This window comes from Achroia grisella, unplaced genomic scaffold (genome assembly GCF_030625045.1).
Source record: "Achroia grisella isolate CSIRO2021 unplaced genomic scaffold, CSIRO_AGI_Agris_v1 utg534, whole genome shotgun sequence".
Lineage (NCBI taxonomy): Eukaryota > Metazoa > Arthropoda > Insecta > Lepidoptera > Pyralidae > Achroia > Achroia grisella.
The window spans coordinates 354781-378442 of record NW_026712920.1 but is presented as its reverse complement, the minus strand read 5'-3'; the positions used below and the strand labels follow the sequence as shown (position 1 = coordinate 378442).

Sequence of the window (23662 nt, the reverse complement as noted above, 5' to 3'; positions counted from 1 at the left end):
CATATGCTCATGATTACCAAATGTTCCCTAATTAAATTTAAAAACGAATATGTGTATAGAAATAATCACACAATAACAAGTAGAAACCGGTACGCACTCATTCTTCGTACAGTCAGGCAATATTATCAGGGCTATGAATTTCAAGTTTTTCTGCAAAAAACAATATTATATTAATAATATTGTAAACGCAAAAGTTTTTAGGTATGTATGTTTGTTACCTTTTCACGCAAAAACTACTGAACGGATTAATTAAATAGCTTATACATCAGAATAACATATAGGCTATAGGTTTCTCGCTGGTGATAACGTGGACACAGCTAGTCATTTATAAATTAATAAGAGGGATATATAAGAAGAAGTGTTAACATGTATACATGTATAATAAGCACTGACCTGCAGATGATGTAGAACCGAGTAGAACAACACCACGTGTAATCGGCCGAGGTACACACGTAGTTCCCCATGAGCCTTCAACTGGGGCGCAGTCCCGTAGTACCGCGGCGCTGCGCGCACGTACTTCACTTCCAGTACCTTATCTTCATCAGGCCATACCAGCTGTCAAAAGGACGAAAAACTTTTAATACTAGCTGTTTAACGTGACTTCCTCAGCGTGGAAGTAAAATGAATAGAAATTTTAAAATAAAAGTAGCTTAAGTTAATCTTTATAATATTAGATATGTGCGAGAGAAAGCCCCTCAAAAAACTATTGATCCGTTTCGCAGAATGATAAACGGACAGATATTTTTTTTATATAAATTTTTGCTATTAATTGGAAATTACAAACAGACATTTAAATTATATATATATACATTATTTATATAAGTACAACCACGTTGGCAAAAGGCCCATATAATGGCAAACTTATCCTATAGATGCCTGAAACACTATAGGTCTTGCTGACCCTTAAGAAACCTTATTATACCCTTCTTGAAAACTCTCTAACTGTAGTCTCTCCAAAAAACCTCGGCAGGTACATTCCACTATCTAAGAATTACACTTAGAATTTATTATTATTAAATGTATACCAATTTAATCAAAGTATAATTGTTTTACACACCTTAGGGTATAGAGTTGCTTCAGATAAATCATCGAGATGCAACGAGCTGAGGTACAGCTTAAAGATCATGCGGTCGTTGGCCCGGAACACGCAGTCGCTCTCGAGGCCCGCCAGCCGGATCTCCACCAGCGAGCAGTCCAGATGACACAGCCTCATAGATACAGAGGTGACCCTGCAAGGAAATATGATGGAAAAATGAGACACTTTGTTGGCTGTAGTTGTGTTCGAGCCTCGGCTCAGGCCGTCGTAATTTCGATCCCCGTTTGAATTGGACGAGGGGTCGATTCGGACGATGTAAGTGAGTGCAGATGGCACTCCAAACCAAGGAAGGACTTATGGAGCGGCTGAAGGTCAACTCTCGCCTCACTCACTCGGGGAGCAGATCCAACATCCGCTGCATTTTGCGAGCGGCAGCATGGGCTCGGCGAGACGACGTGAGAAATGCACTGTCGTCGGCGAATAGAGCGAGGACGACATCTCTCTCTCCCTTTCGGAGCTCATCCCTCAAGGTGGGGACGGATATGACTTTAGTCTGAGGGCACCGCTAGGCTTTCGAAGATACAGTGCGTTACTTTATATCAATTTTAACAAACCTGACGGAATAGCTGAACTTAGTTGCTCCTGAGGGCACGGGCGGATCTTCCTCTGGTTTCATGAGGTACTCCCATAACGACTTGGTCTTCGGCACAACTATCTTCTTCAAGTTTAATGCGTGTCGGGTTTGAATCCTGTAAGCGTTTATACATATAAAAAATATTGGAATGTCTGTTTGTAATATTGAAATAACAGTTTTTTACTACATGTATACGAATATAAATACGGTACATACACCAAAATACCATTTTTTACAATTTTTGTCTGTCTGTCTATTTATCCCGGCTAATCTCTGAAATGGCTGGGCCGATTTTGACGACGATACTCCTCATTACATCAGCTACCTGCCAATAAAAGTCCCGTCAAAATCGGTCCAGCCATTTCAGAGATTAGCCGGAATAAATAGACAGACAGACAAAAATTGTAAAAAATATTATTTTATTTATATATACATATATATAGATAATTATAATAGATAGATAAGAATCTATAATAATAGTTTTCTACAAACGTACTTGTCACAAATATACTGGGTGTACTTCATGAGGGTGCGAAGGGCATCGGCGTGCAGCAGCAGCGCCAGCTGGCCAGCATCAGCCACCAGCGACTGTTCCACGCTGTGGAAATGTGAGCGGAACTCCGGACAATCCGCACGCACCTAGAAGACGTATTGAATTACAGGTTTTTTATTTTTTTGGAAAGTTTCTATCATATTATATGTTACTAGCTGTCCCGGCAAACGTTGTTTTGCCTTAAAATAAAAAAAAAATAGGGGTGGACTACCCCTACTATTTAGGGGGATGAAAAATAGATGTTGGCCGATTCTCAGACCTACTCAATACGCTCACAAAATTTCATGAGAATCGGTCAAGCCCTTTCCGAGGAGTATGGGAACGAAAACTGTGACACGAGAATTTTATATATATGATAAGCTACTCGCCCCGGCTTCACACGGGTGTATATGTATTATATATATAATATATAAACCTTCCTCTTGAATCACTCTATCTATTAAAAAAACCTCTTCAAAATCCGTTGCGCAGTTTTAAAGATTTAAGCATACATAGGGACAGACAGCGACAGCGACTTTGTTTATACTATGTAATAAAGATAATGATTTAGCAATATGGTCCATTGTTATCTTTGTACATTAATGAATTGTTTTTTTTTAATCGTGATTTCGAGCGCTATCTTTCTCGCGCTAATACGTCCGCGCTACTGATTGCGCAAAGGCTGCCTTTACACGTACGCACTTTCACGCATTTACACGCACATTCTTTCCTGTGTATGCCACACAGGAAAGAGTGTGCGTGTAAATGTAGACAAAGAGAACGAGACAGACTGCGCGCCGCCAACTCGCGTATCTCCTCGTTCTTCAATTGTGAGTCTTTTAACGTCTTTTCTTAATAATTAATTAATTATAGAGTTATTGATAATTTATAAATCTTAAATGTCTCGGGAAAATAAAATCTGTGTTATAAAAAAATATTTAAAAAAAATGTGAAGTGAATCATACGCGCGAAAGAGAGAACAAAAAAATAGTTAAATGCAATCCCTCACAACGGCGGATCCGGGGGGGTCATGGGGGTCATGACCCCCCTGAGCCCAAGACTTAGGTGGACCACTAATTGAACATAATGATTTCATTTATATACATATATATATTTTTAAGTCAGTAGTGAAGTGTATAATATGAATGTGGATGGATGCAAAGGGAGGGGACGCCCTAAGAAAAGATTGGATTGTGTGAAAGATGATATGAATAAAAGAAGAGTATGTTTAGATATGACGATTGATAGAGATCAAATTTTATTAATATTGATTTTTAAATACAGTAGTACATTAATAATGTTCCTACTTTTTACTTGTATCTATTGTTATCAAAATTAAATTATAAGTTCTTGACTTGACCACGACTATGTGATTCCTGGCGTGAAAGCTGGATCCGCCCTTGATCTCTCAGCATTGTGCGAGCTGGCTTCCTCGTGTTAAAAGGCGCGTGAATGAATGTCGTGTAAAAACAGTTAATTGTCTTTAGTTCCACAATAATAATGTACAGACAGTAAACTTATTTTTAATACTGTTCAAAATCTACCCTGTACCATCGTAAGCACAGATTATTATATTAGAGTCCGTTAGTTTTCTGTTCCCGCGCCTTTGCGCCCCTCCCTTATCTAGTACGGAACTGACTGTACGGCGGCGATGACGCGCGCGCGCATTGTGTTGTGAATTAAAATAAATTAGAACTGTGAAACCTACTGTGAAACTGGAAAGCTAGCGAAGATATCTTCGAGACCCTAAAGCCCAAGAAATCCGCAGAACCATACAGGTACGTGACTGACGTTTCCCTAACATTTTGGTAGTAGAGTAGTTTCCCAATCAAATACATTTACAAATTTATGGACATGTTATAGTAGATACCTAGCAAGTATTATGACACATCCTCAACGGCGATCGGATCGGACCAAGTATGACGCAAGAAGGTGCGCTACCGAGAAAACCACCTGCGTCGAATCAGCATTTTAATCCCCACAGCAATAATTTCTCTGATTTTTAATTTTATATAATTGCACTTACGGATCACACATCGATCCGAAGACACCTATATAATTGTAATAATTAATTTTTAGAATTAAATTTCAGTTACTTATAAAAATTGTTTTTTTTTTATCTTCCGCCAGCGACTTCAATAACTGACACTTCAAAATCTGTGAATACCTAGTAAAAAAACTTTACAGTTCTAAAAAAAGATTTTTACCTTTCGGTACAGCAAATTGAAGAGTTCACCAGAGCTGGTGAGGAGTTCGAGGTACTGTCCGGTGCTGCTGTGGTGCTGCTTGTCAGTTAGAAGCGCCTGTCCAATGGACAGCTGGACGGCTGGACCGTATTCCATGAGTGCCACGTCCAGGCAGACCTTCGTGATGCTTAACATGATGTACGGCTTCTCCGTTTGGTCAGTAGAACGGGACAGGTTTATGACTATCTCACCTGATAAAGAATAGATTATAAGATCCTTTATTCAAATAAATTTAATTTAAGCACTTTTGAATAGTCATAACAACTTTTTTTCTCTACCGCTCGTTCGGAAAGCTGTCTCATCACAAGAAGAACGAGCAAGAAATTTGTGTGTTGCTCTTTTAAATAATCCTTGTATGTTTACATTTTTCAAGTCGGAACGTGTGAATACAAATTATCAACTAGCACTAATTTATTAGGGTCAAATATAAATCTATACGATATAAATAAAATTGAAGTGTCTGTTTGTAATATGAAAATAACCGTTTTTTACTACATGCATATGAATGTAAATACTGTACATATACCAAAATAACATTTTTCAATTTTTGTCTGTCTGTCTGTTTGTTCCGGCTAATCTCTGAAATGGCTGGAGCGATTTTGACGGGACTTTTATTGGCAGGTAGCTAATGTAAGAAGGAGTAACTTAGAATACTTTGATTTTAGAAAAATAATGTTAAATTCCATGCTGACGAAGTCGCGGGTGCAGCTAGTAATAAGATTAAATCTGTCGTAGTGATAAAAGCAGACCAGTCCCCAAATGTCCAGTGCAGACAAGCAGCATTCGTTCACGAGTATGAAACAATACTTTCCGTCATATATCTGGTATAGCCACAAATAAGAACTTCTTATCTACCTGCTCTAATGGCAGTCCTTCCATGAATAGACCACCAAGATCAAACTAATACAATGACATACCTATAACGAACCGAAGCAGAACCCCTATGGTGTTATTAGGCGACACATTATCATCAAAGCCAGGCAAGTCCACAGAACGGGCGTAGAGTTCCAACTCCTCGTCAGTGTGCTCCGTGGAGGAGAAAGCTGGTTCGGCTGCGAGGCTGCCTAGAGGCGCACGAGAGGTTTCATCTTGGGTTTCGGCTCTGTAATGTTAACACTGTTTCAGTTGACTCATGACCAGGATATCTGCATCATCACCAGCATCGAAATAGCGAGTACTCTTAATAATAATGCGATCATGCCAAATAATGTCTAATCTGACGGCCTCAGTAGTCTTGCGATTTAACACATCGCTTTATTTCTGATAGCCCCAGGTTCAATTCCTCACTCAGCTCAAACATTTTTATTCACGAGTATGATTGTTTGTATCGATCTGGGTATTTCCTATGTATAATATGTATAAATACATACAAAAAAATCTATGTATTTAAATAACTAGTCTAGTACTCATAATACAAGCTCTGCCTAGTTTAATACTAGATGGCGTTGTGAATTGTCAAAAAATTTGTTTAAAAAAATTGCTCGTCTGTCTTTCTATCTGTTTGTACTTGCTAATCTCTGTAATGGTTGGTCCAATTTTGGCGGGACTTTCATTCACAGATATATAGATATTATAAGGAGTAACTTAGTCTCCTTTTAGTTAAGATTATTTATTTTAATAAACAGAAATACCACGTAGGCCAATGCGCAGGTAACATCTAGTGTTATATATAATTAAAAATACAAATCCACACTCACTTGTTCCTACTCAGACAAGTAGCGACAATTTTTTGTCGCAATCGTATTAACTCATTATATCCCGGATCTCCCGTCACCAGATCCTGCTGCATCGTCTCCGCGAGCTCAGGGTCGTCCTCCTCGTGATCTCCCGAGTCCAGGAACGATACCGGCACTGTATTCGGCACCGGTACCGGGAGATTGTCGACGAAGTCCATCATCAGACCAATGATGCGGTCAGAAAGGTTCAACTTGAAGCTCGACAGGGATAGATTGAGTTTGTACCTAAAATGATGTAGTTTTATTTTATTTTTTGTTTAGGTAAAAGGAAAATATTTGGTATATTGAGAAAATACTTCTCTATTTATATTTATAGTTCTTTTATTTATATTTATATTACATTCTTGTTTTGATACTTCTTTTTCTTCTTCTGTTACGTCAATACTAGATATTCGGATAGTATTGACGTAACAGAAGAAGAAAAAGAAGTATCAAAACAAGAATGTAATATAAATATAAATAAAAGAACTATAAATATAAATACAAATTTAGAATATAAAATATATATCTGACTAGCCAGTTACAAAATAAAATATTGCAAATACATTAAACATAACATCTGCGCCATCCACGACCTTCTGTCTTTTCTCCTCTACCCAAAGGTTGTTTGGAAGAGATCGCTTAAGCAATTAGACTGCCTTTTGTACCCATATACTGTACATATTGTTTTCCTTTATATTTTTTTTTGTTAAAAATAATAAATAAATAACTTCATTACTATCATCCTAGATGGTGCATCTAGAGGCTTTGTTAATTTAATTCTAATTAATAAATTTTGACAGCCTCGGTGGTCTAGTGGTTTAGCACACCGCTTTACTATCCGACGGTCGTGGGTTCGATTCCTCGCACGGTACAAACATTTGTATTCATGAATGACAAAAAAAAAGGTATCCATGTATTTATATCAGTTGTCTAGTACCCGTAACACAAGCTCTGCTTAGCTTGGGACTAGATGGCGCTGTGTCAATTGTCCTGAGACATTACATTATTATAATTCCATTAGCACGTGTAAGACCACAAACAATTGGTGCAGACATCTGAACGGTACTGGAAGTGTTACGACCTTCTCTATTGGTGATGAAATTCCGACCGTTATTGAGTCTACAACCATATTGCGACATGTGTTTCGCCTCTGAACGAGGCATCATCAGGCAATGAATATAGTTCTGATATAGCTTGGAAGCCTAGTGTTAACTGTTCAACGATAGAACTGCGACTTTGTTAAATTTTGACATCATGGTCTTAGTTGGCGAAGCTACCGCCGGTTCTAGGATTTGTTTAGATCAGGCCAATTAGCTGATCGTGACGAATTCACCAGGACCTCGTGTAACTCTTTTAAGACAGCATGCTGCCTACTCACCAGTATGCAGCATGCTGATTAGTTGGAGTAATGCTGTTGGCGGCAGCTGGCCTTTACAGCTTCACCGGACGATAGGGGGCGAGTGCAGATGGCACTCCAAACCAGCGGTAGGACTTATGGAGCAGCTGAAGGCCAACTCCCGCCTGACGGATACGACTTTAGTCTGAAAGCACCTCTAGGGATTCGAACCTCGGCTCAGGCCGCCGTAATATCGATCCACGTTTGAATTGGATGGGGGATCGATCGGAGAGGAGCAAATAGTGCAGTTATGGAATATAAATTCACTATTTTCGTTTACAATGCATGCGCAGATCTACTTTATGAGCAAGTGTTGAACAAATATAAATATTGAGAGCTTGGGTACGGAAGAAATAAAAATTGGTCGTGACCGTTACCTGGGTAGTAGTTTGTATTCCTTTTTGATGCTGTTGGAGAAGACCAGAAGTGCTCGTATCTTGGGTATGAGATGCAATTCCGAATCTGAGTGTTTCCGCATCTCACGCCAAGGTTCATTCCACTCGCAAAACAAGAGCTGTGGTGATAAGATAAATGATTTAGCTTAAGATTACAGCATCAATACTTATTTATGTATAATTGTCTATACAAATAAATGGAATTGAAATGTGTTTATGTAACAAATCAAATCAAATTAACAGCTTTCCACTAAATGCATATAAAATATATATGGTACTTAATCAAAATATTATATTGAAAAAAATGTCTGTCTGTTGGTTCTTGATAATCTCTGAAATGGCTGGTCCGATTTCAACAAGACTTCTACTGACATATATCTATACAACTATACATATAAATAAAATTGGAGTGTCTGTTTGTAATATTGAAATAACTGTTTTTTACATATTGCATATGAATATAAATACGGTACATACACCAAAATAACATTTTTTACTATTTTTGTCTGTCTATCTGTCTGTTTACTCCAACTAATCTCTGAAATGCCTGGAAGATTTTGACGGGACTTTTTTTGGCAGGTAGCTGATGTCATAAGGAGTAACTAAGGCTACCTTTATTTTAGAAAAATAAAAGAAAATCCACGCGGACGAAGTCGCGTGTACAGCTAGTAAGAAATATAAAGCCGGCACTGATATATACGAGAATATCAATCAGATACCTGACAGGAACATTCAGCATGAAGTCGATCGTAGAGACGCTCCTCCAGTTCCATGCACGTGGCATCCTCAAGAGCCAAGTTGGGCGGCTGCAGGTCAGACTTTATGATGATGCGGCTGATGTCCAATACCATCATCCGACCGGACCTGTATAAAATATAATGCAATTAAATGAATGAATGAAAAACTATATTTCCTCTCACAGAAAGAAATAACAATTACATAAATAAATATGTACATTTAATTTTTATTTGTTTCTAATTCTTTATTGCGCCAATATTAAAAGCAGGTACATAAATATATATATAACAATACACAAAAAAAAAGAAGGTACAGAAGGCGGTCTTATCGCTAACGCAATCTCTTACAGACAACCTTAGGAAAGAAAGTTATACTAAAAATAAAGTAGGCGGGATATGACTGAAAATAAGATTGTTCAGTCATATACTAGTTTTTTGTAAATAGTCACGTTTTTGTAATAACTTTTTTAGTAAATTGTTTTATTATTTGTTAAGACATTTGAAAAGAATAAGAACTGAGTTTCTTATCAGTTCTTCTTGACTCGAAAGCACTCCGAACTGCCGATATATTTGACATATCATAAGAGTCTGTAATAGACCTACATGAATAAATGTATGAAATGAAATAAAAACTCTTAATTGTTCTCGTCACAGAATAAAAAAAACATGTACATACACTATTATGTATAAATATATAAATGTGAAAAAGATATATAAGAGAATGTGAAAAAGATATATATGAGAAAGAGGCAACGGCAATTAATATATGTAGGCAACCTTAGAATGGATAGAAGCGATTAGACTTGAGTATGTTTTGATTGAGTGATATTTCGATCTGATTTTGATCTAATTAAGCCCTAATAATCTCTGAACAAAATATCGGTACACCGTCTGAATAGTTAAAGTGCTTTTTTATTTATTTATTATTTGTTTAAAACAGAAAAAATATATTCCAATCACTGGAGAAACAATAAACGGTACACCGTCTTTTTACTTTATTTTGATTTGATATGCTCTATTTTCTGTAAACGCCAAAAAAAATCGGTATAACATCTAAATAGTCAAAGGATAATATTTTAAGAAAGGTATATATGAATGTGGATGGTTAAAAGGGCAGAGGAAGGCCGAAAAAGAGATGGATGGACTGTGTGAAAGATGATATGGTAAGAAAGGAAGTAAATAACGCGATGACTGCGAACAGGGATGAATGGAAGCGAAAAACATATTACGCCGACCCCAAATAAATGGGATAAGGAAGAAGCAGACGATGATGATCTAAATAGTCAAAGTATTGCCAGATATTAGAACTAACTTGTGGACACATCCATGTTCAGGTATAACGATGCAGGGTCCTTTGATGTCCACATTGATCTGGAACAGCTTGCGTCGGCTGACTGCGTACGCTAGCACTGATTTGCTGACGCCAGCAGCCTGCTTCGCAGCACCCGCCACTTCCTCCGCCAACTCTTCTGACGTCATCGAGTGGGTTTGGAAGAAGTTTATCAGTTCCGTGAAGGTGTGCTGTTGAGATAATAACATCGTGTATATGAAACTGCTTTTGAAATGTTGTGTTGGTGGAGAAGGATGGAAAGAAAAAATTAGCTGCAAAGAGGATATAAGAAATGAAGAAGTGTTAAAGAAAATAGACAGATCATAAATATTGTTGAGAATAGGCGGGGGAAAATGTTGGGGCACTTGACACAGCACGACGAACTTATGAATTTAAGGAAAATAGAAGAAAATAGGAGAAGGAAAAGGCCTACAACACAGATTATTTATTAGATTATTTTATTTTGTTTTCTCTGTTTATTTTGTTCAATTTTATGTATATAAAAACATAGCAGATCAATTATCTGCTATGTTTTTATAAAATCAAACTAAAATATCTTAATTCGTCTGATATGTCAAATCTACTCTATTCACTGATCTGTGATAGTTAACATCTGGTAATTCTTTTGTGGACTCCCGCAGTACAGTTTAGCCTAATGTATAATCAACTTTATAATATTTATGTTTGTAAATAAATAAATGAAATGGAAAAAGTCGTGTCGCATCAACAACTATTTTCAGTTGTTGAAGTACCTCTGAAAACGCACAGTCCGAGAGGTACCAACGTGGGGGGATGAATTTCCTGTCGATGGCGACCGGTGCAATGGTAAAAGGTAGTTATGGTCATCATGTCGGTGCTGCCTGAGAGATTAAAGACTAACCTCGATGTACAGCACTTCCAATGGCTCCAGGGTGAAGGAGAGCCCGTAGTCTGCAGCACTGGTGCTCGGGTTACGTTCGAGGTCGAGAGCCAGCAGGTTGCTAGCAATTGGGGCGCCTATCTCGATATTCAGCAGCGGCACCAAATCGCCGTCTGCTGTAGCTCCTTCTATCACTGCACTTTCTGCACGAGCTGACAACTGAAGAAGATATTTTTTTTCTTAATTTATTTTTCTAATACTATTTAATGAATTTATATTATTTTGTTTAATTCCGCTACAATTAGTTAGCATGTATGTTCGGCGACCAAACCGCGACTCAGCGTTTTGGACAAACAGTTAACACTAGGCTTCCAAGCTATATCCGATCTCTATTCAATGCCTGATGATGCCTCGTTCGTGTAGACTCAATAAGGGTCGGAATTGGATCGCCATTAGAGAAGGTCGTAACAGTTCTCTAATGTTGCAGGTGCTCATGGGCGGCGACAATCACTTACTATCAGGTGAGCTCATCAATCATTTGCACCCCTATATGCTAAAAATAATTGTATACCTTAAACGCTTTAGCGGATGGTCGTGTCTCCAACGACGCCAGAAACTGCGTCAATGTTACAACTAGCACTTCCTTGCTTCTATTCATCAGTGTCAGAGAGCAATTCGCTAATGTCAAATTTAGTTTATGCTCTGAAATACAAAACATTGGTAACATTATTATTTGAACTATATAATTTGATACGGTTAATAATAACAATAATATACCTAAACAATTTCCAGAGCGCCATCTAGTCCTAAACTAAGCAGGCTATAGGTCCTAGATAACTGATGGAAATGTGTAGATATATTTTCATACATAGTATACACAGAAAACACACAAACCTATACAAATAACCATACACATGAATACAAATATTTGCACCATGCTAGGAATCGAACCCGCGGCATTAAAGCGGTGTGCTAAACTACTAGACCACTAACGGAATAGTATAAAATTTACTATGAACTAACCAATATATTGTTTAGATTTGTCCGGTTTCTGTTCGCCTTCTACATATCCAATGAGCTCACACACTCGTTTCTTTTCAGGACTAGACAAGTGACTCCATAATGATTTGCTTCTTTCTGACTTGACGCAAAACTCTACCCGTTTATTTTCTTCTGAATCACTTTCCTCTTCGGAACCAGGCAGCCACCAATCGATTTCAGTTTCCACTACTTCTATACGATCTGGTTCTTGAGATAGCAACTGAAAGACAAAAGTTCTTTCTAATTTTAGCATTTAAAGCAGTTAATTAGTCTTATTAGATTTTATCATGAGCTTACTCGATTTCTAACAAACCGCGGTTTTAACAGCATGAAATTAACCTATACGTTATTCTGATGTATAAGCTAACTGTACTCCTAACTTGAAAACAATTTTATAACAGTGATCTTTTTGCTCGTTATATCTGCCTTGTGTAAGATAGCCAAGAGTCTCTAGTTGCTATTGGTACGTATATTAGGCTTAAGTTATCAGCTATTATGTATAGATTGATATTAATCCAATGAGCCTTTTATTTATCGTGTCGCAAATTCTTCAAAAGACTGTCCCCTTACCAGAAATGTGACGAGGGGATGTGTGGGATTCCTATCCACTAAAAAATTACACGGTACCTACAAGCGCTAATGCCGGAGTCGCAAGGTCGGATTAGTATTCTACCACGACTAATTCTATGAGTCTAATAATTTCACTTACTTCGAACTTCGCTTGTTCCCTCGCAATGACCACTGAAATAATCGGCAGGCTATCTTCGCACTTCTGCAAGTCTAACTTCAGCTCTGTATCATTTGGACTCCTCAGCGTGCTCTTGTATGTTTGTTTGTATTCGTTGTAGTTCTCTCGGTGCTTCTTTATCGCTGCCCACGTGTAAGGTCGGACCCGTTGTTCGACCACCACATTGTATGCGTAACGCCACCATTTCTTAATGTCTTTTGTTAAGGGTACGCCCGGGTGGAGATGGCGGTGTTTTCTAGAATGTTAAATAATTTATTACTATATAGAACATTCGAAGATATTTTTTTCAGTTTGGTATCTAGATCATCCCAAAGTCAAATTTCGACTGAACTCCTTAAACTAAGATGATTATGCCCATTGACGGAATGCGTGTACGGCTGGATCAATTTCGGTAATTATTTTTTTGTTGTCTTTTTCATTGTCAGGAAGTTCTTATGAAAGAAAAATTAAGAAAGTTGTGCGGATTTTTTTCTATTAATTATACCAATTTAATATTCATAGTTAAGAAAGGACAACGTCTGTCGGACCATCTAGATATATATAGATTCTTACCTATTAAGTTTAATCCTGGCAAACGAGGACAAAAGATTGTCAATAGACAAGTACTGTCTTCGCGACAGCTGCAGGGCGCTGTCTTGTAGCACTGCGTCTAAGAGTAACCTTGGGACTCGAGCTTCTCCGGACCTATTTATCAAAACCTTCACCTTGCACGTCACGGGCCTTAGTACTGTATAAAAAAAATAAGAATTATTTACATTTATAATAATACTTATTATAGATAGATTCCCCATAGTGTTAGTAACAATTTCTTCAAATCTAACGTTAGTAAGACCAACACTTCTCCGGGTGGAGATCTATACTCACAGAACTCAAAGTCTTCATGATGCATCGAGAACTTATTCAGGCCTGTAAGCATATAATGCTTCCAATTGTAATACTGCATCGGCGTGATATGAGCTGTCTCGTTATCATCCAGCGCCGTTGCAGTAGGGTTCCAGTACAATGATAATGACTCAATCTTCATCATTTGGTAGACTGTAGTCGCGTTCGCTGGCGTCACTGTTGGCTTCCATTTACTAGAAACAAAGGCGGTAATCTAAACTAACAATGTTAAAAGGAAAGTGAGATGGCAGAGTCCGCATACTAACACTGTCACCGTTGGGCGTATAGCTATAGCTACAAGAGAATATCCTTAACAATCATATTATGAATGTTTCCTTCTCCTGATACTTGTATTTTGCTGTTTTCTCGGTCCCTTGTTCTTAGAGAGAGCAACCAAATAATACAATCATGTTAGAGTTAGTGTAGTGTGTCTACCATCTGGTGGACGGTCAGCTTTTTAACTCTAGATTTATCTAAAACTAGCTGTACCCGCGTCTTCATCCGCGTGAAATTTAACTTTATTTATCTAAAATAAAAGATTTTTTTGGAAAATAAAAGTAGCCTAAGTTACTCCTTATTACATCAGCTACCTGCCGAAAAACGGTCCAGCTATTTCAGAGATTAGCCGAAACAAACAGACAGACAGACAGACATAAAATTTAAAAAAATGTTAATTTGGTGTATGTACCGTATTTATGTTCATATGCATGTAGTAAAAAAGGGTTATCACAGACACTTCAATTTTATTTCTATGTAGAGATTGGATGATCCCTCGTACTCTTTATAAGGAGGTTGTCATAAGCCCTGGTAGTTCGCTATTACTACATCGCTTTACTTTCGATAATCTCGGGTTCGATTTCTCTCATAGTGCAAACATTTATAAGAATGATTGTATCGGTCTGGCTACCTAATTTGGGTCTAGATGGCGCTGTGTGAATTGTCCTAAGATATTATTATTATTACAGTAATAAAGTCGTACCTATTAGTCGTCTCAATGGAAAGACTCTGAAGACAAAGACCACAGGCCAGCGGCCCGTCTTTCGAACTGATAGAATCTTCATATCTCACATGTACATTCCTCACGTAAATCTGTAGATTATTCACAATGGCCGTAAATAAATGCTCGAAGAAGTTCTGCGGCCCTTTCAGAATCTCGCTTTCAGCTTCAAGATCCTGCAGTATCTTCCTCTTGGCCGCTCTAGTCAGTCTCTTCTCCCTTTCTGGGTCGAAGTAGCTGTTGGAGATTGCTGGTCCAACTAGGATTAATACGTCTTCAATTTGGACAACAACGGGTTGGGTATACAATCCTGCCCATGGTATTTGCAAGTTGATACTACCGATCGTGCCAATTTTCACATCGATAGGCAAGTCTAATTCATACTGAAAAAAATTAGATAAGCAGCTATAGAAATTACCAAGATATATGGAGTCTTTACGAAAGTACTATAACAATATATGATCGCGAGTCACCAGAAAAAAACTATATGAAGAGACTAAAGTCATATAAATAGCCAATCGTAACCCACCCGAGATGATAGCGTAGAGAAACTTATCAAAATATAGTACATTGTAGACCTATTCCTTATTAGGTCAATCGCGTGGACTGGACCTACCCCAGGGTGTAGATTTAAGAGGGCGTTTGCCGACACACACAACACTCAACTTCAACGTGTTTCTCTTCCTGACCAGCCAAAATTGGTATGAATTAGTGCAGCTTTAGATGCACGTATAGAACTTACTGCAGTTCTGGACAGGTTAAGATCTTTTAGAGAGATTTTGCTGGTATAGCTCTCGCTCCCACTTCGACAGCATATAAACCACACCATAACCACATAACCATTTTTAATTAATTTTTTTTATACCACGTAGGTGGCATAAGTATACGGCCCATGATGGTAAACAGTTACCGTAGCATATGGACGCCTGAAACACTAGGGGTATCACGTGCAAATTGCCGACCCTTAAGAAACCTTAATATATCCTTCTTGAAAAACTCCACGCTGTAGTCTATATTAGTTCGTAGGATTAATTTGTGTGATTATAGCAAAAAAAGGAGGATGGTTTCCTTTACTTACCAGCGCCTCTGGCTTAAGTTTGAGATCCGAGAGGCTGACTTTACCAGAGATTATGCCCACATTGAGGTTCTCTGTGTCCAAATCTTGAACGTACTTCCCGAGGAGGCGGTTCAGAATGCCCGCCACCGCACCCTCAAACATCTTGATGGTGTACTCAGTTCAGGGATTACTGGAATGTAACGAAAAATGAGGTACTTAGCATCTATGTGTATAGAAATAAGTGTTGAACATTGCAACAGAATGCAAGTTTGCAGATTCGTCTTACTAAATTCATTCTACAACATATTTAGCTAAGTTTAAAAACAAGAAGGTAAAATTAATTTATTTAAAAAAGGGCTTAAAGAACTACTGACAGAAAAAGCTTACTATACAGTAAAAGAATGTTTAACAGACGTACTATAGGAGCTAACTGGACACTACAACAGATCTAAATTTTAAATTTTGTTTTGGGAATGGGTCATCTACGAAATTGCCATACTCTTTAAACATAGTCCATGTGTATTGTTAATTTATCATATGTAAATTTATGTATATGCATGTGCAATTATAAATAAATAAATAAATAAATTTACACTGTTTTTTTTTGTTTAATGGTTGATAATGGAATGATGCACCATCCTGCGCTAGCGGTTTACGCTGATTGGGCACCAGTGGAGGATGATAAGGTGAATATGAGGTGAGGTCAGTTAGCCCATCGTAATTCACCAAGAATTTTTCACGATGGTTTCCAGGGAGAACCGCGTGGACGTCAACCTGACATGGTATATTGCTAGCAATAGGGTCCACATTACTAACAAGTCCCTTTCCCCTCTGATTTACACTGTTAGCACATTTATTTTATTATACTTATTTTTTACTTGATGTATTATATTATGTCAAAGGGCTATGGAGAGAAGTATGATCGGAGTACGAAGATTTTTTTTTTTTTCCCAGGATCTTCTGTAATCCTGTTGTTTTGGGAAGACTTGGGATACAATGCACAGCGGTGTATATATATGATGGAAGATTTTGATTGATATATTTGATTTTTGTTTGAATGTTAGTTTGTAATATTTGTTATTTATTTTGTATTTGCATTATTTATTTATTATATGTATTTTGTTCTTATTTTATTTATGTATTTATTATTATTATTTTTGTTTTTATGATTGATTTTTGTTTGAAATAAAAATTTTTTTTTTTTAATTGTAATATTTATTATTTATTTTCTTCTTTTTTCCTTTCTCCTTCATCTTTTCTTCTTGGTTTTTTTTTTGTTTTATTAAGTAAGACTGGAAAAATAGTGATCTTAGGTTGAGGACGAAAGTAACAAATATATTATCAAAAATAGACCAGCAGAAGTGGCGATGGACTGGCCACACGATGCGAGGTACTAGGGAAAAATGGAGTAGAAAAATAACAGAGTGGTATACTAGAGAATGAAAGAGAAAGAGGGGAAGGCAGACGATGAAATGGTAAGATGAGTTGAAGTCAACTGTGGACACAAAATGGAGAAGAGTTGCACAGGATAGGAGTCAATGGAAGTCGCTGAAGGAGGCCTATGCCAAAAGGCACACTGAAATTAGAGAAATATTATAAAAAAAATTAAAAAAAATTGTATATTACAGTTAAAAATATTTGTAAATTTCAGAATAAATGGCTTTATTATTATATTATATTATGTGATAAATCTATATGCCAGCATCAGTGCTTTAGCGGGTTTACCGCACTCTTAGATTCAGATAATTGTGGGTACCTATAACTAGTGTTGATAACCTATGACTACCTCATCTGGGGTAACAGTTATAATAATAATATTAAAACTCTTTATTGTGCATAAAAAACCAAATAATTACAAAAAAGAACAAGTAGTAGTAGGTGGCCTTATCGCTCAAAACTTTTTAATATGTTTTTTATAGTTATGACAATATGTTTTTTCATGCCATGATGATGGTTAAAGATGTCATGTCATCAATAGAAACAAAAGAACAAAGAGAGGGAAATTCTGATAAAATAAAAATTCTGATAAAATAAAATAATATTCGAACAAATATTGTTACTAACGTCAACAGCACGTGTCTGTATACAATAGATAATCCATTACATCCACTGGAAGGCACGTTGGCATGATCTAACAATGGAAATGGGATTTACGATGAATCTATCTATTCTTTGAAACATTTCCTTAATAATAACAATTTCTATTGAAGATTGTATTCTTTATTTATAAAAATTACTGCCTGCGGTTTCATCAGCGTTTAATTTATGTTATTCTGATGCATAAGCTATATTACGGTAAAGTTTCATCAAAATCCTTTCAGTACTTTTTGCGTGAAAGAGTAACAAACATCCATACTATACATACATACATACGCTTGGTTTATTCCATAGTATTGAATAATAATTATGATATATATATATATAATTTTAATGTGAATATTAATAGATATTAAAATTTAAGTACATTTTAATTTATTCTATCTTTTCTTATACTAAACTTATCAAATTCTATTTCATGACGATACACCAATAGATTTTTTTATTATCTATTAACTTTTTAATTTATACGTGATTATGTTTATTAAGTATTTATTGATTCCAGTAAAAGAAAATACGTAATATTTATATAAATGGGTATTGAAAGCCTGGGTGCTCTAGCGGCTTAGCAGACCGCCTTACTTCCGACGGTCGCGGGTTCGATTCCTCGCACGGTACAAACATTTGTATTCATGAGTATGATTGTTTGTATCGGTCTGGGTATTTTCTATGTATAATGTGTATATATTTATGAAAAAAATCTATGTATTTGTATCAGTACTCTAATATCTATAACAAGCTTTAGTTAGCTTATATATTGATCTAGATGGCGCTGTGTGAATTGTCCTGAGATATATTTTTTTTAAATAAGGCGTTACAAAGTTATAATGGCAGAGGAAGGCCGAAAAAGAGATGGAAATGGATGTGACAGATGATACGGTAAGAACGGGAGTAAATAACGAGATAACTGCGAACAGAGACGAATGGAAAAGAAAAACATATTACGCCGACCCTAAATAAATGGGATAAGGAAGAAGCAGATAATGATGATTGTAATTATGAGAACAAGGATGAATGGAGAAAACCATATTACGCCGACCCTAAATAAATGGGATACGGAAGAAGCAGATGATGATGATATTATTATGCGAACAAGGATGAATGGAGAAAACATATTACGCCGACCACAAATAAATGGGATAAGGAAGAAGCAGATAGTAATGATTATTATTATAAACTTACTTACATATTTAAAATAGATTAAGCTATGAATAAACAAGGTACTTACATAGTTAAAATCAATCATTATGACATACGAAAATGAGTTTTAAAGTAAAACACTGTAAGGTACCTTATCAATATATACAAAAAGTTACACTAATATTAATAACAATGTAAAATTCGTCACACCACTCATTAATATCCTATGCATAGTAAACAAATGTAACAATACACACATACAGACGAGTATGGGCGTTATTAAAATATTATCATCGCGCTATCTCAGTGATAGCCGGTTATCATTGTTTTATTGTATCTACATCTATTCGATTTGTGTATACAATATACATCACACTAATTTGTGCCATTTCATAATCGATACGTGTCGAATCGAGGTAAGTGTTACTAGGTAGGGTGCGTTTGACGACCTCGGTGGTCTAGCGGTCTAGCACACCGCTTTACGTCCGATGATCGCGGGTTCGATTCCTCGCACGGCACAAACATTTGTATTTATGAGTATGATTGTTTATATGTATTTGCGAAAAAAAATATCTATGTACTTGTATCAGGTATCTAGTACCCGTAACACAAGCTTTACATAGCTTAACTTGGGACTAGATGGCGCTGTGTGAATTGTCTAAAGATTATTATTATTATTGTTTTCTCTCAGATTCTTTGCAGCTTCAAATTAGACTTTAAAGAAAACGATTTTGACATAAAATTGTTTGTGTGTAAATATCTATCTCTCTTTAATTATTTGTGTTTGAGTTTTTTATGGTTGAGAGCAATGATGGCAGGCTCATCCGTCATGCTCGTGAGCGGGTGCTGCTGTGGGGACTGGTCTGTTCAGGTTGCGAACACTGATTAAACTTTTTGATTTTGCAATAGCATTTGCTGGTGGTCACTCTATTCTCCCAAATTTGAATTTAAATGACTCTGTATTATTGTAAACATGTACAAAAATCTGAAAAGAATACGAGCTGAGTTTCTTGTCAGTTCTTCTCATCTCGAAATCATTCCGAACTGACGGTAGATTCGACATATTATAAGAGTCTGTAATAGACTCACTTGAATAAAAATATTTGGAATTTTGAAATTCAAATATTTAATTTGAATTTCTCTTGTTTTAAACAGCTTCGGATTAGACCTTAAATAAAATAATATCGATATAAAAAATCTTTGTGTGTTTATATTTTTATCTCTTTCATTATAAAATGGAAATACCGATAAATGAATAAATAACCCTGGACAATTAACACAGCGCCATATATACCCACGGTGAGCAGAACTATTGTTATAATAGATAGATAAGAAACAAAATGACTCCAAGTGTGGCAATTTATTGTTTTAACCGAGTCTCTGGTGATGGATAACACCTCTGTAGGTGTTATGTATAACACCTACAGAGGTGTTGTACCAGAGACTTGGTTGTTGTCTTGTCTTGTAGGTTTACCTCCTGCATTCAAATATAGGTACGCAGTGAGACGTGGACATGTTAAGTGTTGCTTTCTGCACGATATTATTGAAATGCATCTGAGTAGCCTATACCAGTGCCAGATACCGAAAGGTCGTCTGTTCGAACCTAATCAACACTCCAAGAAAAGTATTCGCTGCTCCGCTAGACCGTCATGGACAAGAATTGAAGAATATTCTTAGGAGCGATGGTTTTTATCTCCTCAGAGTGTAAACTTTCCAAAGGATATTTTGTTTATGCATGAGTGAGCTATAACCACATAGGATGTGTAGTGTCGTTTTCTGTTCAGCTTGACAAAATCTGCAGATTAGCGTGTTATGTTACAGAACAAGCCGAGAAATTAAAAAATTTGTATCTTATATATAAAATTCTCGTGTCACAGTTTTCGTTCCCATACTCCTCCGAAACGGCTTGACCGATTCTCATGAAATTTTGTGAGCGTATTGAGTAGGTCTGAGAATCGGCCAGTATATATTTTTCATCCCCCTAAATGTTAGGGGTAGTCCACCCCTAAATTTTTTTTTATTTTTTAGAAAAATGTTTAGTTTCTACTTTTTTATGATACAACATACAAAAATACATACAATCCTAAATTTTCATCCTTCTATCATCAACCCCTATTTTTTTATAGCGTTATTAATTTATATGGCAAAACAACGTTTGCCGGGACAGCTAGTTATAAAGATAAAAATTGATTAGACAGTAAATTATATCTTATTAATATTATAAATGTGCAATTTTGTGAGTATGAATGAATGTTTGTTACTCTTTCACGCAAAAACTGAACGGAATTTAATGAAAGTTTATAATAACATATCTTATACATCAGAATAACACGTAGACTATGAATTTCACGCGAGTGAAATCGCGGGCACTGGTAATCTATACATCTATACATATAAATAAAATTGGAGTGTCTGTTTGTAATATTGAAATAACCGTTTTTTACTACATCCATATGAATATAAATACGGTACATACACCAAAATAACATTTTTTACAATTTTTGTCTGTCTGTCTGTTTGTTCCGGCTAATGAAATGGCTGGACCGATTTTGACGGGACTTTTTTTGGCAGGTAGCTAATGTAATAAGGAGTAACTGAGGCTACTTTTATTTTAGAAAAACAAAGTTAAATTCCACACGGACGAAGTCGCGGGCACAGCTAGTATATAATATTATATCATGTAGTATTTTATATGAAATTCTACTTCATCAGTTTGTCGCCAAGGTCAAAATTGTCATGTTACCATCCTACTAAATACGCTGGAGTCTAATCGATTTACAATACGAACAATTCCGCTTCAGAATTGGCAACATTGCGTGATACACACTCATATTAAGAAATGTATACTTATAGAGGGTGTTCTATAAAAAAACTCAAGTCGATCGTGGTGGAATTATTAATACACTGCCGAGCTTGACGGCAGCATGTCGTACCGACTTTATATTGCTTATAGTTGCTTAAGGTTGTATGAAGGTGACACCAGTATTGGAGAAGTTAAAGAGTAATCGTCTGTCGTGGTATGGGCATGTAACGCGTAGGAATGAAGATCATATCTTAAGGAGGTTGTTATATATGTATGTGGTTGGTTATAAGGGCAGAGGAAGACCGAAAAAGAGATGTGTGAGAGATGATATGGTGAGAAAGGGAGTAATAACGAGATGGCTGCGAATAGGGATGAATGGAAGAGAAAAACATATTACGACGACCACAAATGAATGGGATAAGGAAGAAGCAGATGATGATAGTTTCTTAAGGTTCTATTATATAATAATAATAATCATCTCAGGACAATTCACACAGAGCTATCTAGACCCAAGTTAAGGTAGCTAAAGCTTGTATTATGGGTACTAGATAATTGATCCAAATAATCACAATGAATACAAATGTTTGTGCTGCGCGAGAAGTCGTAAAGCGGTGTGCTAGACCGCTAGACCAGGTCTAGGTCTAGCGGTCTATAGACCACCGAGGTCATCGGTGGACTGGAATGGTCGTGGTCGTGGTCGTGGTCGGAATTTTTAACAATAATGAGATGACTGCGAACAGCACCTCTGTTCGCAGTCGCAGTTCGCTTGGGAGAGAACAACGCCCCTCAAAATTAATATGATAAGGAAGAAGCAGATTGAAGGATACTCATTAAATTGAAATTTATACCAGTAATATATAGTAGACCAGCTACTCGCCCCGGCTTCGCACGGGTGTACATGTATTATACATATAAACCTTCCTATTGAATCACTCTATCTATTAAAAAAACCTCTTCAAAATCCGTTGCTTAGTTTTAAAGATTTAAGCATACATGGGGACAGACAGCGACAGCGACTTTGTTTTATACTATGTAACTAGCTACTCGCCCCGGCTTCGCACGGGGCATTATTATACATTATTACACATTTATTATACATATAAACCTTCCTCTTGAATCACTATTAAAAAAACCGCTTCAAAATTCGTTGCGTACTTTTAAAGATTCAGTCATAAATAGGTACGGACAGAGCGACTTTGTTATATACTATGATGATCATGAAGATTGATCAAATTATTTTCTAATAGTAAAAAATAGCCTTAAACTCACGGACGTAAGAAAATAATAAGAAAGGTCATGACGTGCAAAACATAAATACTTAATTGATAATTCACGAATCGTAAGTCTATTATAAATAGAATACAGTGGAAATCAAGGCCAACATACCCTCAAACGAACAGAAGCCATGACAGTTTTCAATAAACAATGATATCATATTATAAATAAACTTAAAAAAAAATATATAATATGATGACTAAAATATATTATTAAAAGGGGTCCCTTTAGGCAACGTTCCGAAGATACTGGCAGCGTTCCCTCTTTGAATGGCTAGACTAATTCTTTGTCCAAGGTAGCTGCCAGCTCTTCGGTCTTCTGTGATGTCGACTAACCTTTTCGTTATTTCTTTGAAAAGTCTTATAGCGCTATTTATTAATATATATAACCCGCGAGGTCTAGTTCAGATAGATTTCTTTCAATGGTAAACTCGAAAAAAATCTATCATAATAAAAATTTTATTTAAATCAATCAAACATATTCTATACCGCCCTGTTATATATGTATACACGGGTTTATTAATTAGATGTATTGTTAATAAATAAAATTATATAATTACCTAATAATTCACATGGTATTTCCACCACAAATGCAGTCGGATTTTCCACTGGTTTGATTCTTATGACGTCAAAGGAGACGAAGATACTGGCTGTTTTTGACAGATGTCAAGTACTACGCCGGCGCGGATTTCGCGCATGCGTGTGTGTTTAGAGATTGCTAGGAAATCGTAAGTATAATT

General features: G+C 36.4%; 1 protein-coding gene across 1 annotated transcript in view; it reads right to left on the bottom strand.

The window, feature by feature from the left end:
* LOC131847405 (intermembrane lipid transfer protein VPS13A-like) overlaps window positions 1–15770 on the bottom strand; it is a 57068-nt gene extending 41298 nt beyond the window's left edge. Inside the window, exons 1-18 of the mRNA XM_059196981.1 lie at window positions 15630–15770; window positions 14534–14934; window positions 13537–13748; window positions 13225–13399; window positions 12634–12907; window positions 11907–12144; window positions 11455–11585; window positions 10905–11102; window positions 10007–10215; window positions 8677–8821; window positions 7940–8076; window positions 6146–6409; window positions 5366–5550; window positions 4410–4639; window positions 2167–2309; window positions 1651–1785; window positions 1058–1229; window positions 394–555 (exon numbers count right to left, since the gene is read on the bottom strand). Of these exons, the coding sequence (XP_059052964.1) occupies window positions 394–555; window positions 1058–1229; window positions 1651–1785; window positions 2167–2309; window positions 4410–4639; window positions 5366–5550; window positions 6146–6409; window positions 7940–8076; window positions 8677–8821; window positions 10007–10215; window positions 10905–11102; window positions 11455–11585; window positions 11907–12144; window positions 12634–12907; window positions 13225–13399; window positions 13537–13748; window positions 14534–14934; window positions 15630–15770 (3552 nt within the window). The remainder of the gene's footprint in view (window positions 1–393; window positions 556–1057; window positions 1230–1650; window positions 1786–2166; window positions 2310–4409; window positions 4640–5365; window positions 5551–6145; window positions 6410–7939; window positions 8077–8676; window positions 8822–10006; window positions 10216–10904; window positions 11103–11454; window positions 11586–11906; window positions 12145–12633; window positions 12908–13224; window positions 13400–13536; window positions 13749–14533; window positions 14935–15629) is intronic.
* Window positions 15771–23662: the final 7892 nt, after the last annotated feature.